The 16512-nt window shown below is 43.3% G+C and overlaps 2 protein-coding genes across 2 annotated transcripts; both read left to right on the top strand.

Moving 5' to 3' along the window:
* Positions 1 to 1321: 1321 nt before the first annotated feature.
* kcnmb2a (potassium large conductance calcium-activated channel, subfamily M, beta member 2a) lies at positions 1322 to 2707 on the top strand. The gene is made up of 4 exons (XM_070845673.1): positions 1322 to 1416; positions 1601 to 1771; positions 1987 to 2182; positions 2423 to 2707. Exons 1-4 carry the CDS (start codon positions 1358 to 1360, stop codon positions 2705 to 2707), a joined length of 711 nt encoding a protein of 236 aa, XP_070701774.1. The 5' UTR covers positions 1322 to 1357.
* Positions 2708 to 4407: 1700 nt separating this feature from the next.
* Positions 4408 to 15375, top strand: LOC139213969 (phosphatidylinositol 4,5-bisphosphate 3-kinase catalytic subunit alpha isoform). Its single transcript, XM_070844690.1, has 21 exons — positions 4408 to 4709; positions 5653 to 6068; positions 6300 to 6509; positions 6624 to 6874; positions 7183 to 7428; positions 7658 to 7743; positions 7848 to 7953; positions 8777 to 8929; positions 9426 to 9560; positions 9759 to 9883; positions 10019 to 10100; positions 10322 to 10486; positions 10637 to 10740; positions 11151 to 11322; positions 12070 to 12176; positions 12434 to 12555; positions 12958 to 13036; positions 13239 to 13409; positions 13577 to 13694; positions 13784 to 13935; positions 14140 to 15375. The coding sequence occupies exons 2-21, from the start codon at positions 5717 to 5719 to the stop codon at positions 14408 to 14410; spliced, it is 3207 nt and encodes a 1068-aa protein (XP_070700791.1). The 5' UTR covers positions 4408 to 4709; positions 5653 to 5716; the 3' UTR covers positions 14411 to 15375.
* The last annotated feature ends 1137 nt before the right edge of the window (positions 15376 to 16512 follow it).

Genomic DNA, 16512 nt, shown 5'->3' with positions numbered 1-16512 from the left:
AATACAGTTATGTGTGGAACTTGAGGCACTCAAGCGGCAATGGTCAGCGGGCTTTTATGGAGGAGAAAAGTTGTAAGACAGAGCATAAAATTTCTGTACAGTAAGTGCGACTCTTTGTTGCGGGTGTGCATGCAAAGTTGTGTGGAATGTTTCAAAGAAACCGAAGTTCTAGATAACATTTTTGGTTTCCTTCAGATTTCTTTTGTCTCACTGGGGTTTTTCTCTCAGCAACATTTCCCTTAAGCAGCTGGGAATGTAATACAATAAGGAAATTACTCATCTAAGAGGAACTTGTTGGCTGGTTTTCTAACTGTTCTGCTCCTAGCACTCTGGCAATGTTTTTATCCCCACAAAATGAAAACAGTCTCCTTATTGTGCTTATGCGTTAGAGGATTGGATGACGACGACAAAACGTCCAACAATATAAAATCTGATCCGTCCCGTACTGATTACTCTGCATCTGAAGGGGGGGTTAAATAAACAATATAATTGGATTTTCAATTTTGGTTGAGTGGTTTCTTTCTTATATGGTTTCACTCATGATGGAGCACTTTTGATTTTGATAAGGCAGTGACATCACTGCTTTATATGAGCAAATGACCACACATAACTAATAATGTGGCTTTGTAAGTACATTTGTTCTAAATTGTATCTCGGAGTAAATGCCTGGCAATCTCCAGAGTGGGTTTGCATCGACCCTCACCTTAACGCTAACCCTTTGGTGACCCACAGCAAATAACTCATAGTGACTCACTTGCCCATTCATTTCCTTGGGAATCAAAGCTAATGTTATTTATGGAACCAAAGCTGCACGTGTAGCATTGAATCCTGTGTTCTCTGCAAATGGTAGGATCGGCAGGGAGCGAGAGGAGCCGCATGCAAGGTGTTGTTGTTGTGCCAAGAGAGAACCCAATGACTTTGTGTTGACAGCAGAAGTGCTCGGGATACGGCAGGTAGGTGTTTCACCAGCATTAACACCTTTCACCTGTGGCTATCTGTCATGTTGTTTACCTTTTGTAACGTTTCTTTGTGTTCAAAATGAGATGTTTACCTATAAGAGTGGTGCTTCCTGTCCCAGCACTACATAACACTAACCAGGAACTGCGGTTTGCAGAGTCATACTAAGAGACGCATACACTTAATATTTTCTTTTCAAAAGCAATGAGTTTGACAGTAAATATGCACCAAAGGTACAGTATGATTTTTCTTCTTACAACTCTGCTGTGTTTTGGGATTTCTGTTGTGTTTGTGATCTTGGCAGTGACAGCTGACAAAACTGACTGAAATTCGCAGGTCTTTCCAGCAAACTTTTCACTACACTTCAGCGAGGAAAGGAGGACGTGGATCGTCGGGAAAGATGTTCTTTGTGGCAGGGGCAAGAAATACATCAGGCGCGGGTGGAGGAAATGAAAGGAGGTAAAGGGGATAAAACCAATTCACGCTTAAAAAATTACTCAAACTGCAAAGGGGAAAAAAGTGGCACATCCACTGCCCAGGGAGAAACTCTTACCTATCATGCACTTTGATTTTCATGTCATAATTTCTGCACTGTAGCTTTACAAGACGCAATAATGACTCCTCTTCATTTTCCATCATCGAGGACAATCTACCAGAAATTCCGTGACGTCGATTTATTGGACAAGAAGAACACAGAGACAGCTCTAAAGCCCGGCGAAGATCGAGCCATTCTCCTGGGACTGGGAATGATCCTCTCTTCAGTCATGATGTACTTTGTCCTGGGGATCACTATACTACGCTCCTATGCAGACAGGTAAAAGGCCTGTAGTTAGAATTATCATTTCTACACTCCACACAGGAGTTAACAGATAGATGATGATCCTGTTGAGAAGCTGCTTCGGTTCGACCTAAAATATTGCAAAAATGATTCTCCAAGTCTAGTTGATTTCATACCACCAGATCCCCAAAATGTTTTCTGTATCTTTGCATTAAATCGGATCTTTTAAATGTATCTAAATGTCAACACAGTGTGTGGACAGAGGAGGGTGTGTGTGTTGTTCTCAACTCCACGGTCACAGCAGACATGAACTGTTCCTACAACTGTGGGTCAGACTGCTGGAGAGTCTCCAAATACCCCTGTCTGCAGGTCTACGTGAGCGTCAATAACACGGGCCGCGTCAGCCGTTTATCTCACAATGAAGAGACCCAGGACACCAGCTCTGAAGTGAGTACGGTGCCAGAGGGAAAATACTGAGAATTACTGAACCGTTTCAAATGTTGACAACGGCTGTCAGATGTTGGCCTGATTATAGACTTAGTCTGCTCCCAATTCAGTCAATAGGATTTGAAATTTTTCCTGGTCAAGCTAAAAGATGATGCATGGAAGGTATCAGCCACCATCACCAAAAACCAAAAACGTCAGACTAAGTGATAACCTCTGTGCCCTTCAATCCTTTCCTTGCAGTGTTTCTATGTGCCCAGGTGTCAGAAGGACAGCGGGGCCATGCATGTCATGATAATGAACATCTCGGAGCGTCTGAAGGTGAACCAGCAGGTCCCCTGTTACTACGACCCAAGCGAGCTGCAGGAGACCGTTCTCCTGACCCGGATGTACGACCACAGCGTGGTCTTCCACTCGCTGCTCTGGCCCTCCTGCATGCTCACAGGGGGGGCCCTCATCATCGTAATGGTGAAGCTCACACAGTACCTCTCCAGGCTGTGTGAGGAGATCGGCAAGATCAAGAGGTGAAATTTGTGCAGCAGCTGTGAAAGCCAAGCATGTGGTGGTTTGGTGATGGACACATGACATGAAAGGGATTGTTTTAACCAAATGACCTTGGAGTGACTTCTTGCAAACTTTCCTCTTCGACGGAGGCATCTGGAGCAGCTGACTTTCACTGCGGATCGAGGATGTGACTGTTTATATAAGTGAACTGAATGTTCCATGGCGGAAACTGACTTGTAACTGGTTGTTATACAGAGAAAACTATGCCTGGATTTTGCATGGTGATACTTGCTTACAAGAATTTGCGACACTTGTAATCTTTAATGTGGTATATTATGATGATGAGCATGTATTTGCTATGTCACATGTGATACAATAATACCAACCTATATGTAAATCAAAGGGGGAAATGATGACCGACAGTGTTTTGAGAACTTTTCCCAAACTTTCTCATATTTTGATTATTTTTCCAAAACAATATTCTTATTTGATATCCATTATCTCAGCAACCGATTAATATGTGCAGGTCTCTCATAATGAAATGTTTTTCGTGAGTGAACATAAGGTATAAGTAACCTGGTTTGACTGGTCTGTCGTGATGTTGAGAAATGATGTGAAAATTGGGCTCACCAAATCACAATCACAATTTTAGCACAGATGGAAATTGGCTAGCGGCTAACTTTGGTGCTGAGTGTCTCCTCTCATCATTTCAGATTATAATGTATTTCATAAATGGTATCTGATATAAATAAACTTGGGGGAAAAATGAAATACTTGGCGTATTCTTATAAAAATCTAAATTTGAGACATCATAACATAATGTATACTTGCAGGTGTATGGGGGGAAAAACTTTTCTCGGCTTATCAGGCAAAGATTAAAGTGAAGGAAGAAAGAAAATCAGATTTCATATTCCCCACACTGGGCTTACAGATAAATTAAATGGCAGTCTCCTCGAGATATTAGTGCACCAGAGAGAACAGAGAGAGCACACACCCCTGCCAAGGATGCACTATCTCCTTTCATCTGTTTGCTTATTTTGAAGATAAAAAAGGGCTTAGAAAAGTTTTCATCTGCACCCAAACACCCAAAATGCTGACTAGCTGATATTTTGGAGAATATCCCTGTCTGAGAACACACGGCTTTGTTTGTACACGGATGGATGTGCAAAATCTAAGCTGTGGACACTGTGGACTGGGTGTGCAGCTGCCGATGACATCGGCCAGAAAAGGTCCCACTGAACTGCACGGAAATGTTTTGCACATCCCCAACAACAAGTGAGCGAAACCTACTATCCAAGGTGGAAGAAATAAATCACACGCAGTGGAATGACTGACTCATACATCTCTGAGAAACACCCCTCCTCTGTGGGCCCGTCCATGCACATGCTCCTCAGAGAATCTGCTTTGGACTCTCAACTCAACAACAGTGTTGGCACAGTTTCCTCATGTGCTCTTCAGAGACATTTCAAGTTGTAGCAGAGGAAACAGCCAGCAAGCGGATTCCCCTGAATTCCCCTGTCTCATCTCCTGACAAGCTGCTCCCTCCACCAACTCACTCTCTGTCTCTGTGTGTGTGTTGTGTGTATTGTGTGTATTGTGTGTGAGTGTGTGAGTGTGTGTGTGTGTGTGTGTGTGTGTGTGTGTGTGTGTGTGGGAGGGCGGTCCATGATGATGAGCCTGCTAGCAGCCCTCGACAAGGCTAGCCGTGCGGAGCTAGCGTGCTACCAAACTCTGCAGTTAATTTTCGGGACAGCGCGATGGAGAACATCATGAAGTATTATAGATTTATTCCATAACAGAGTATTGACAACATCGCCGGGAGATATTGGCGTCTTTTCTCCACTTTAGCGGGTCTGCCCCGACCCCCCCAGTGTCATTGTTTGGATGGACTAATGTTAGAGCTAGCACCGCTGCCTGAGAGTTCCCGAGCGGGCACGAATGGGATCCACTCAGCTAGCCGCTGCTAATGATTGTGCTGGCTGACTAGCTTCGCGGCTAACCGGTTGGCGTTAGCTATCTGACACAGGTAGCTTTATATTTGTTTTTTTCCCCGTGTTTTGCTATGTGTTCGCTGTACTGTTAGCCAAAACATTTACCCAGTTACTCACAGGACGAACTGTCGGGTAGCACCCTTATGTAGTTTTAACGTCAGACCAACATTAGCTAATGTATCAGTCGAGGTTTTCATATTGTAAATGACATTGATCTGCTTAGTGAACTTGGCTAGCGCGGTTAGCTAGCCAGCTAGCTAGCTAGCTGAGAAACAACACCTAACGTTTGCCCACCAAGCAGCTGCACAACACAAATTTGTCGACTTGACTGTCAAGACGAGGTGAAAAGCTAAACCTTAGCAGCGTTAGCCACCGCTCGCAAATGTGTTGGTGCTGCTTGTTCGCTAACAAGTTTGTTTACATGATTTTTTTCAAGTCCCTTCACTCGACATCACTGGACATTTATCAGGTCGTCTCTCTGCCCTCTGTGAGCTAGCATGACTTATTTTAACACCAACTTACTAAAGCGAAAGTTTCTTTCATACGTGTCTCCGGCTCTGATGTGATGACAAATGATGTTAGTAACGTTGTGATAATTTTCTGAAGACTCAGCGACACCTTTTAATTACTGTAAATCATATCGTTAGTTAGCCACATAGGCTGACATGAATGTGTAGCTACCACACGTCTGTCAAACTGAACTCAAGTCAGTTTACATAATGGCTTTGTGCAATATGGTGAGCTCAGGAGCAGGAAAGCAGGATACAGTAGTCCTGGAAGTATTCCCCTGTTATGCAACCACTGGTTTTTTAAATTAATGTTAAATTGGGATACCCCCACTGGTGTGTATCATGATTTTTACATGCTGTCTCTATACAACTCCATCATCACTTGAGTCAAACACTCACCACAAGCGTTTTGGGTTGTTGTTCACAGGTCACTGATTCTTATATAATCCTGTTTCCTTCTTTCTCACAGTTGGTTGACGTTGCTCATCTGATAATTACTGGGCTCTGAAAAGAACGGATTCTCTGTCACGACCATGCCTCCCAGGCCCTCCTCAGGAGAACTATGGGGGATGCACTTGATGCCCCCCAGCATCCTAGTGGACTGTCTTCTGCCAAATGGCATGATTCTCACATTGGAGTGCCTCCGGGAGGCCACGCTGATCACAGTCAAGCATGAGCTTTTCAAAGAAGCCAGGAAGTACCCCCTTTACCATCTGCTGCAGGAGGAGAGCTCCTACATCTTTGTCAGTGTCACCCAGGAGGCAGAGCGGGAGGAGTTTTACGACGAGACCAGGAGGTTGTGCGATCTTAGACTCTTCCAGGCTTTCCTCAAAGTCATTGAGCCAGTAGGCAACAGAGAAGAGAAAATTCTCAACAGAGAGATAGGTATGGTTTCTGAACTATTATACAATTACAAAACAGGCCACCATACATTACAGTCATGCACTGTGTCAACCGTTAGCTTGGGCAATGCCATTACTCACACTGAGGAGGATTAACCGAGTACTGTTGGCTTTAACTGGTCACATATATTGTGTCATTGTGCCAAGGCGGACATGTCATGAAAAAATGTAAACAATCAAAAACCTTTTCTTAAGCACTTCTTTTTCCTTTTAGGTTTTGCTATTGGAATGCCGATATGCGAGTTTGATTTGGTGAAAGACCCAGAAGTGCAGGACTTCAGAAGGAACATTTTAAATGTTTGCAAAGAGGCTGTGGACCTCAGAGACAGTAACGGACCCCACAGTAGAGCTTTGTACGTGTATCCTCCCAATGTAGAATCCGGTGCAGAACTTCCCAGGCACATCTATAACAAGCTAGACAAAGGTAAGACCGCTTACTCTGCTCAGTTTAATTAAAATTTCAAATGTATATTATTCAGACATTCACATCTTCATCTGCAGAATCCTTCAATTTAATCTTTTGTTTTCTTTCCCTCAGGTCAAATCATTGTGGTCATTTGGGTTATTGTGTCACCCAGCAATGACAAGCAGAAGTATACCCTGAAGATTAACCATGACTACGTGCCAGAGCAGGTGATTGCCGAAGCGATCCGTAAGAAGACGCGCAGCATGCTGCTCTCCCAGGAGCAGCTAAAGATGTGTGTGCAGGAGTATCAGGGAAAGTACATCCTCAAAGTCTGCGGCTGTGACGAGTACTTACTGGAGAAATACCCTCTGAGTCAGTACAAGGTAATCTAATTGAATCTTAGGCTAGCTGCATCTGATGCTATTGTGCGTAGAGGGGAAGAGGTCCACTTCACATCAAATTATCATCCAACACAAATATGCTTGGCGTTCTCGACGTGAAATTAAATTTATGAGAAAATGGGCTGCCTGTAAAATGTGCTGATTCAAGAATAGATTGTATACATCGTGGTGAATATGAACAAAGCACTGCATCTTCCAGTTGTATTTGTAAAATCCTATTAATTTACATGTTGATAAACTTAGACATTGCATGGATGTATTCAAAATTTCACTTTTTGTGTCCTCCACAGTACGTGCGCAGCTGTATCATGCTGGGACGGATGCCCAACTTGATGCTAATGTCAAAAGACAGCCTGTATTCTCAGCTGCCCGTGGACAACTTCACCATGCCGTCTTATGCCAGGCGAATATCCACAGCAACGCCCTACATGAATGGGGAAACAGCCACCAAGTCTCTATGGACTATCAACGGGAGACTTAGGATCAGAATACTGTGCGCTACTTACGTCAATGTCAACATCAGAGACATTGACAAGGTACACATAGCTGTGCTGTACTGAGACTACCTCTTGTTTTATTCAGGGATTCCCTGCTTGGCTGTAGTTTGCTTGAATATTTGGACTGTGATCTTACATGTCCAATACCTTGGATGGTATTGGAAGATGGTGCATAGTGTCCTTCACGCCATGCATTAAAAAATGCAGTGGATATCTTTATCACTCAGTGGATCAGTATATAAATCTATTGTTTTTGTGGCTTCTCTAGATCTACGTCAGGACTGGGATATACCACGGTGGAGAGCAGTTGTGTGACAATGTCAACACCCAGCGGGTGCCCTGCTCGAACCCCAGGTAGTACTTAATAGGGAATAGCATTTTATACTCTGGGATCTCACTCAGCTTTGCGACACTAATGTGATTGATTGTGTTAATGGTCCTTGTCCTTGTTATTCCAGGTGGAACGAGTGGCTGAACTACGACATGTACATTCCAGACATCCCTCGTGCTGCCCGTCTCTGCCTCTCCATCTGCTCTGTGAAAGGAAGGAAGGGAGCTAAAGAGGTTAGCAGTGAAATTCTTAAATGCTTCAATAAAGATATAATGCTCAAGGTTTCAGTCTTGATGTGGCAGCAACAACAAACAGCTCACTGAGCAGCTGCTTTTTCATAAATGTATCAAAAGAGCAACTAGATTCGCTGCTTGCAGTGCAGCCAAACAAACTATCGTTGTTTTAATGAAGTCGTCGATCGAGTAATTGGCAATTTTTCTTCATGCCATGAGTAACTGCAATCTGATTTAATGGTGAGGGAAGCGAATAGTTTCCCACGCAGCAGGGCAGAGTGAAAGGAGCTGGTTACTTAGCTGAGGAGGTGGAGGTGTGCAGCTTGTCATCTGCAGCTCTTGATCTAACAGCTCACTGTGGCGGCTGCCTCTTGTTTTATTAGTCCCTGCAGTACATAAAACTGATCCGCTCTCTAAAAGTGGCCATTTGTGAAGTGAAGATGCATTTTTCATGAACTGTCACCGTCAGCAATAACCTTGCTTTTCCCTTTTAGTCTACTTCAAAATAAAAGCCACTCAGAGTTTCATCACCAGTTGAACACTTTTAATGTGTTTTGTATTTATATGTGTGAAATGAATGAATAAATAATGTGAAGCAGCAGTAAAGGAAACGGCTGTGTAGAGTGATAGCTACAAATGTTAATACATTGAATGGCTATTGCTGACTTGATTCCTGGAACAGGTAACAAGGTCGGTTACTGTGTATGCATGAGAAATGTACAACCTCCCTGTGTTTTCCACTGCACCTGTCAGTTTCATAGCCCCAAGCTGTTGCCTCTCTAATCATTTTCACATGCATCATCCTACTGGTATTTTCCTGTAGGAGCACTGTCCCCTGGCCTGGGGCAACATCAACCTGTTTGACTACACCCACACGCTAGTAGCAGGAAAGATGGCTCTCAACCTATGGCCGGTCCCACATGGCCTGGAAGACCTGCTCAACCCTATTGGTGTCACAGGCTCAAACCCCAACAAGGTAAACGGAAACATTATGAACATAAAGTTCAGTATTGTCTCAAACAGTGATGAAGAGATTTCAGGCATTTTCTCCCCCTTTGTTCTGTACTGTTTTTTTGTTTTTTACTAACAAAATGCAAAACTATATATATGCCAAAAATATTAGAATCATAATATAATTCAGTACTTGGGTTGTCAAAGCAGATTCTTTTCACTTCCTCGGACCATATTCAACACTAAGACAATAGAATAACATGGCAGCTAACATCAACTTTTGAGGCTTTTCAAATGTATTATGCTCCTGTCTGCGACTGACCTCTAAGCCTCGTGGCCCAGTTCTAATCGAGCTGGCGACAACCTGTGTGAGTTTCAGAGCCGGATTTAAGCCTCCTCGATTTAATCAACCAAGCCTCTTATCCCACTTAATTAATTACTCATTGACACAGGCACCTTCCTTTGATCACAGTAGACACCTTGAATGACCGTCCTCTTTCCACCACTTTCTACACATGCAGGAAACCCCTTGTCTGGAGCTAGAGTTCGACCATTTCAGTTGCCCTGTCAAGTTCCCTGATATGACCATCATTGAGGACCATGCAAACTGGAATATATCCAGAGAGCTTGGCTTTAATTACTGCCACACCGGTTTGGTGAGATAGCAAGCATTTGTTCTTTATTATGTGCTTTTTTTTTCATCATGAGATTTAATTGTCGTTCTGAGCCACATTGTAGTTCACTAAATGTCACCTTTTCATTGACATATCAAGTTTTCTGTGCTTGTAGACCCGTGCAGTGCTGACAGTGTGTATTTTTTTTTTACACTACGTGTTACATGTGTCATGTAATAGAGTAACAGGCTGGCGCGTGACAACCCCCTGACCGACACTGACAATGAGCAGCTGCGTCAGGTGTGTAACAGAGACCCGCTGTCTGAAATCACTGAGCAGGAGAAAGACTTCCTATGGAGGCACAGGTAAAGTGTGTGATGCTGAATACCATTATATGGGGCTTCCAGGGGGGCAAAACAATTAAATTTCACAGACAAGTCATTGGTCTGTATTGGTCTAAATAGTTGTAACTGATTTATTATGTCTCCAAACTATTTTAGACAAGACTGCCTCAATATGCCAGAAATACTTCCTAAGATCCTCCTGGCTGTGAAATGGAACTCCAGAGATGAGATTGCACAGGTGAGTTCAGGTTTCTGCTGCTGACACACCTTTAATTTGAAGGACATCACCTGATGAAACAGATATGTGCCTAACTCGGTCGTCAGTGCAACAGCTCAGCTGATTTTCACGCAGATAGCGCATGCTAACACACAAGTCTCTGGCATTGTAGGGTTGTTTAAAAGTGCAATAGTGTTAAAAATGTATGTCATTGGTCAGTGTGTGCTTTGTTTTCGTTTCAGATGTACTGCCTTCTGAAGGACTGGCCTGCTATCAAGCCAGAACAAGCCATGGAATTGCTGGATTGTAACTTCCCCGATCCTATGATCAGAGAGTTTGCCGTAAAGTGCCTTGAGAAATACCTAACTGATGACAAACTCTCACAGTACCTCATTCAACTGGTTCAGGTGTGTTACATTCTCATCTGGCTTGAAATAAAATGTGTGTGAACTGTTTTCATCGTGGCATCTTATTCTGATGAGAAGGCTGATATACTCCAGTAAAGTGCTTTTGGCAAATGATCATTCTTTTGTTCTATGTTTTCTGTGACTGTGCAGGTTCTCAAGTATGAGCAGTACCTTGATAATCCACTTGCACGCTTCCTGTTGAAAAAGGCATTAACCAATCAGAGGATAGGACATTTCTTCTTCTGGCATTTAAAGTGAGTTGATTTACAAAAGGTCTTCTTTCAGGAGTTGTTTGTATGTGACTTGAAAGGTTAAGCTGTTGTGTTAATGTCACCTGGTACCTGTCTGGTACCAAATTATGTTGAATTCAAGAAAGTTCTGTGAAAACAGTTGATGTTAGTCAATGTTTTGGGATACTGTGTGTGTGTGGTAAAGGAAAACACTGACCTTGTGGAGACCAAAGCCCAGTCCTAATGAGGCAACATGACATTTCTGAAGTTCAGGTTAAGGTGTGACATAGTTTTGGTTAAGGTTATGGTTTGGGTTTGGCTTTCCATAATAAAAGCCAATTGATTGTGGATAGCAAGCTTGCGTGTGTGTGTTTGTATTTGCCATTACGACACACACAACCCCTTAATGTTTTTTCCTTCCTGTATTTGTGCAGGTCTGAGATGCACAACAAGACAGTGAGCCAGCGGTTTGGCCTGCTGCTGGAGTCATACTGCCGGGCCTGTGGCATGTATCTGAAACACCTGAGCAGACAGGTGGAGGCCATGGAGAAACTCATCAATCTCACCGACCTCCTCAAACAGGAGAAAAAAGATGAGGCACAGAAGGTACGCTGACAGCTGGCAGCTGTTAACAGTGATTCACTGAATCGCTGAGTTTAATCTGCCAATCTGACCACAGTGTTTGGAGAGTTTGGACAGTTGCTTTTTTCAGTTTATTCGCAGCTAACTACGTTTTAATCAGATGAGGATGAGATTTTTCTTTAAAAAAAAAAAACTGGATGATCCTTTGAGTCTTAAGTAAAAGCTGATTCTTCATTAGAAGTTGGCTCCAAACAAAGGCCAGACTGACCTTTGATAACGTCGGCATGGTGCATTTAGCGTAATCTGTATTTCCACAGCAGCATTTCCGTCAGTGTCATTTGCTCTGAGATTTCTTGTTACAGAAAATATTCTTCTGTTTAGTTTTGTTTGACTGTATTTTGCTGTGCTAAGCTGTTAAGCTGCTGTTAATGAAGGTCAACCCTTGGAGATGTCTCACAACAAATGGCTTCTAGGGAAGTGAAAAGAACAGCAATAGCAAATCAGTTCCCGGAATGATGGTGAAATTACATTTAAAATGGGTAAAAATAGAGGCTTTTTAAAGTGTTCTGTTTAACTGTTAACTCGCTCACAGCTAACAAGGTTGGTTCTCTGTGAAGCAGCTTTACCTCATTGTGAAAGGTTACTAATTTAGCTGAGACAAAGCAGCATCAACCCGACTGTACTTCCTATACATTTATCAGGCTGAATGGCTCCGCCAGACGTCTAAGACTAGTGTTTTCTCAACTGATACATTTGTTTCTCTCCTGCAAGGTTCAAATGAAGTTTCTGGTGGAGCAGATGAGAAGGCCTGATTACATGGACGCCCTGCAGAGCTTCACCTCCCCGCTGAATCCAGCACATCAGCTGGGAAACCTCCGGTACATCAGCACTCTCCTCTTCCTCTTCAAGGCTTAACATATTATTATGTTTAATAAAATAGCAGTGTTTTGTGTGTGTAATGGATACAAATATGCCTGTATATGCACTGGTGGCTTCCCCTGCTCAGCCTCATTTTACAGTAAATCCATTCTACATGACCTGGTAGGGATGAAATATTATGTATATTGTTATAAGAGAGCACATTTACAGATAACTTATTCTTCTATTTCTGCCTTTAAACATGTTCCTGGTTCAGGCTGGAGGAATGCAGGATGATGTCCTCAGCCAAGCGACCTCTATGGCTTAACTGGGAGAATCCAGATATGATGTCAGAGCTGCTCTTTCAGAACAACGAAATCATCTTCAAAAACGGGGATGGTGAGTTTTTTTTCTCCTCGTAACGCTCTCGCTTCCTCTATCTCCATTCGCTCATCCTTACCTCTGTCTGACAGTGCGCACACACAAACACACACACACATGCAGACTGAGAAAATGCTCTTGCTGAGCATGCAGCATAATTCAGCCTAAGCCTTTAGGGCATATCGTGGCACACAAACAAAACCTCATCTATGCTCTTTACACGGAATTTAGAAAGAACAAGTCACGTTATTCCGATCACACTTTACCGCAGCTGCTTTTTGAATTTGCTGCACCATCTGCGACCAAACCGACTTTGACAGCTCTGTTCCATAATGCATCACGGAGTTGATCAAAGAGCAGCTAAGCAGCTAATAATCACCTTACTGTCATCCACCTCCTTGTCTCTCTCCGCCTCTGCAGATCTGAGGCAGGACATGCTGACGCTGCAGATCATTAGGATAATGGAGAACATCTGGCAGAACCAAGGCCTTGATCTCAGGTAGGCTCCTCACTTCAGCATGACAGCAGGGATGCAGGTGCACATTAACAGGCGCTGGATGCTTTCATGTTCTGCGCTCCATACCTGAATGCAGATTAGAGGCAACCCCTGCCAGCCACCTCGAGTCATTTAATATGAAGTCCACCAGTGCTGCCTTAATTATTTCTGCCCCTCTGTATGTTTCTTGTCCTTCCTCCCCCAGGATGCTGCCATATGGCTGTCTGTCGATCGGTGACTGCGTGGGCTTGATTGAGGTGGTGAGGAACTCTCACACCATCATGCAGATCCAGTGTAAAGGAGGCCTAAAGGGGGCACTGCAGTTCAACAGCCACACACTGCATCAGTGGCTCAAGGATAAGAACAAGGGGGAGATGTGAGTAGTGATTTATACAGCTTTTACTCTTCAGGAGGTTTTAGAGGAGGTGTTAGTGATAACATAAAGACTAATGGGAAGGCTTGGTGTCTAAAAACCTCACATTTAAGCATCATTTTCTTCCTTTTATGGGAAGAGTTGCATCACTTTGTCTTTTATTTCACCAGGTATGACCAGGCCATAGATCTGTTCACGCGGTCGTGTGCAGGCTACTGCGTAGCCACATTTATCCTGGGCATAGGGGACAGACACAACAGCAACATTATGGTCAAAGATGACGGACAGGTAAAGATTACATTTCAACATCCTTTCTATGTTATATACGCATACTTTCAAAAGTTATTCAATTTCTTATCTTTCTTCCGCTTCCGCAGCTGTTCCACATAGACTTTGGCCATTTCCTCGACCACAAAAAGAAGAAGTTTGGGTACAAGAGGGAACGTGTGCCCTTTGTGCTCACGCAGGACTTCCTGATCGTTATTAGCAAAGGAACTCAAGAGTGCACCAAAACAAGGGAGTTTGAAAGGTAACATCAGCAATAGAAATGAGTTTAACTAAAAGAGAAATGATGACCGACTTGTAAAACACATCAAAGCTAAATTAATATGTCCGACTGAGCTATTTCTGAGGCATTATGAGACTGAACGTTTGATTCTTATATTATAATGTCCTGCACCTGTCTTTGTCTCCACTCATCTCCCGTGCTTGTATCCCCCATTACCGCCCTCAGGTTCCAGGAGATGTGTTACAAGGCGTACCTGGCAATCCGGCAGCATGCCAACCTCTTCATCAACCTCTTCTCTATGATGCTGGGCTCAGGGATGCCCGAACTGCAGTCGTTTGACGACATCGCTTACATCAGAAAGACCCTGGCCTTGGACAAGTCGGAGCAGGAGGCCCTGGACTACTTCATGAAGCAGATGAACGACGCCCACCACGGCGGCTGGACTACCAAGATGGACTGGATCTTCCACACGATCCGCCAGCACGCCATGAACTGAGACACCAACAAAAACGAGAGGGGTTAAGGACGGCGGCAACAACAGCACACTAAGAACCAAAAGAATAGCGAGAGGCGAGTGAGGTATTTTCCCAAACACACTAAAGCCTCATTCTGCCAGCGTGTGACTCTGAAACATTACCTGCCAGCACACCACAAACTAACGGTGCTCAGAAGGGCCTGTTTCAGGGACATGATGCCTAATTGCTCCTGTTTCTACAGGTTTCTAAATGTCCTCTCCCTGCACTATGGACTTAAGAAGGCAGGGCGGAGTGCTATTCATTGATTTTGTTCATAGGAACTAAGCAAGTGTAATGGACCTGGACTACGTTGGCCTTCTTCATGTGAACAAACTATGGACAAATTTTTATTTTTCTTATTCTTTTTTTTTTTTTTTATTCCTTTCAGTACATCTACAACCATCAGCATTATATAAAAAAAAAAACCAAACAAAAAAAAAGGAACATCATGAAGTGGTACCCCATGAGCACAGCTGGCTTTTCCTCATGATGAACTGACAGCACGTAACCGCGTTATTTCCACTACCTATTTTTGAAGTGATGAAGACAGAGAGGATATCTGCGCACACAGCCAGGCCAGCTGAGACGAAGATGAAAGGGACGATGAGAAGCCTGGCGGGTGTGCACAAAGTCAGGATTACCCCTCGCAGTCATAAAAACACTCTTAGTACAGGACTGACAGAGGACGTGTTGTTAAACACTTAGCTAGCATTTAACTCTTTTGGAGCAACTGAAATAACGACTTATTTGTAGCCTACAGATGACGTGTCCTCAGTTTAGAACTCACGCCACACTTTTGTACAGTAGTATATCCATAGACTTGTATGCATTTGGTGCACATATTCCTTTTTAAGTCTATTTTCTACTGAGCCAAAGTACTAGATGTGTAACCCCACTACTCAGCAGTCTTATTGTAAAAAAAGAAAAAAGAAAATAGTCACTACTATTCCATGTCTCTTGTGTACTCATAGCACTGATCTCCGCAGTATTTGTTTTTGTTTTGTTTTGTCTATCAGTATTATTCTGTCAGATGTTGAGGCAGAAATGTCCGTCATCCACCCCCACTCACGTGGAGCACAGATGGAGAAAACCTTCCTCACGGTCGGCTGTAGAAGATGTTCTGATTGGGTCTTTGTCATTCAGCTGATAAAAGGTGGGAAACAGGGGAGAAGGATGTGCAGTGTTCCTTTTGCGTGCTGTGCTGTTACACTATGCAAGTTGTGATCCTAATATGTACTGTATACCGCAAAAAAAATGATGTCAGAGTAAGGCAGCGAGAGAGAGACGCTCTCCTCGACATGCTAACACAGAACAGTGTGTCAGTGGACTTTGTGCAGACAGTACATGGAAGAAAAAAAAAACAAAATGCTGCACTGTTAACAGAATCATCGACTTCTTCCCAACAAAAAAGAACTGTGAGAAACGACTTTGGGCCCTGCCTTTCGCTTCCCCTTACCACGTTTATATTCGGAGCTTCAGTCTCAGCCATCAAAAAGATGTTTGAGCTGTTGAGTTTTGCTCCTGTCTTCTTGCTCTCGATCCCACCTGTGACAGATAATTTAAGACATGTCCTCTCCTCACATTTACCACATGGTCCTAAATCGCGACATCCAGGTAAAAAAGAAAAAAGTAACCGAAGTGAATTTTTTTTTTTTTGAACCTTCCAAGTGTCTTCTTCCTTCCTCTTTCCTACGATTGTCACCCTTATGTGTGGAAGAATATTCTCTGCAGGTTTGCTCACTGCGCAGATACATACGTAAGAGGTCAGTAAATGTTCTAGCTTTACCAAATGATTCACAACGGGACGGTTTCCTGGACACTCGAGTCTTTCTGAAAGTCCAATTTCTGCTTTCTGTACATGGGCAAGGACTTAAAAATGCCCAGGAAACTGCTCCTTATGAGATGCACATGCTTCTGTACAGGCTACAGAGCAGTGGGCCGGACCCAAACTGAGAAAACTAGACCCCATATACTTTATGGAAGAACTATCAAAATGATGCTATTTCCCTTTGTACGTGTTATTTCTGTTTCTCACACTGCATTATGCATGAGGTCCTCGAATATTTACTTTTTGTTTGACCTG

This window comes from Pempheris klunzingeri, chromosome 15 (genome assembly GCF_042242105.1).
Source record: "Pempheris klunzingeri isolate RE-2024b chromosome 15, fPemKlu1.hap1, whole genome shotgun sequence".
Classification (NCBI taxonomy): domain Eukaryota; kingdom Metazoa; phylum Chordata; class Actinopteri; order Acropomatiformes; family Pempheridae; genus Pempheris; species Pempheris klunzingeri.
Note: the sequence above shows the minus strand (reverse complement) of the source record. Positions and strands in the feature narration are given on the sequence as shown.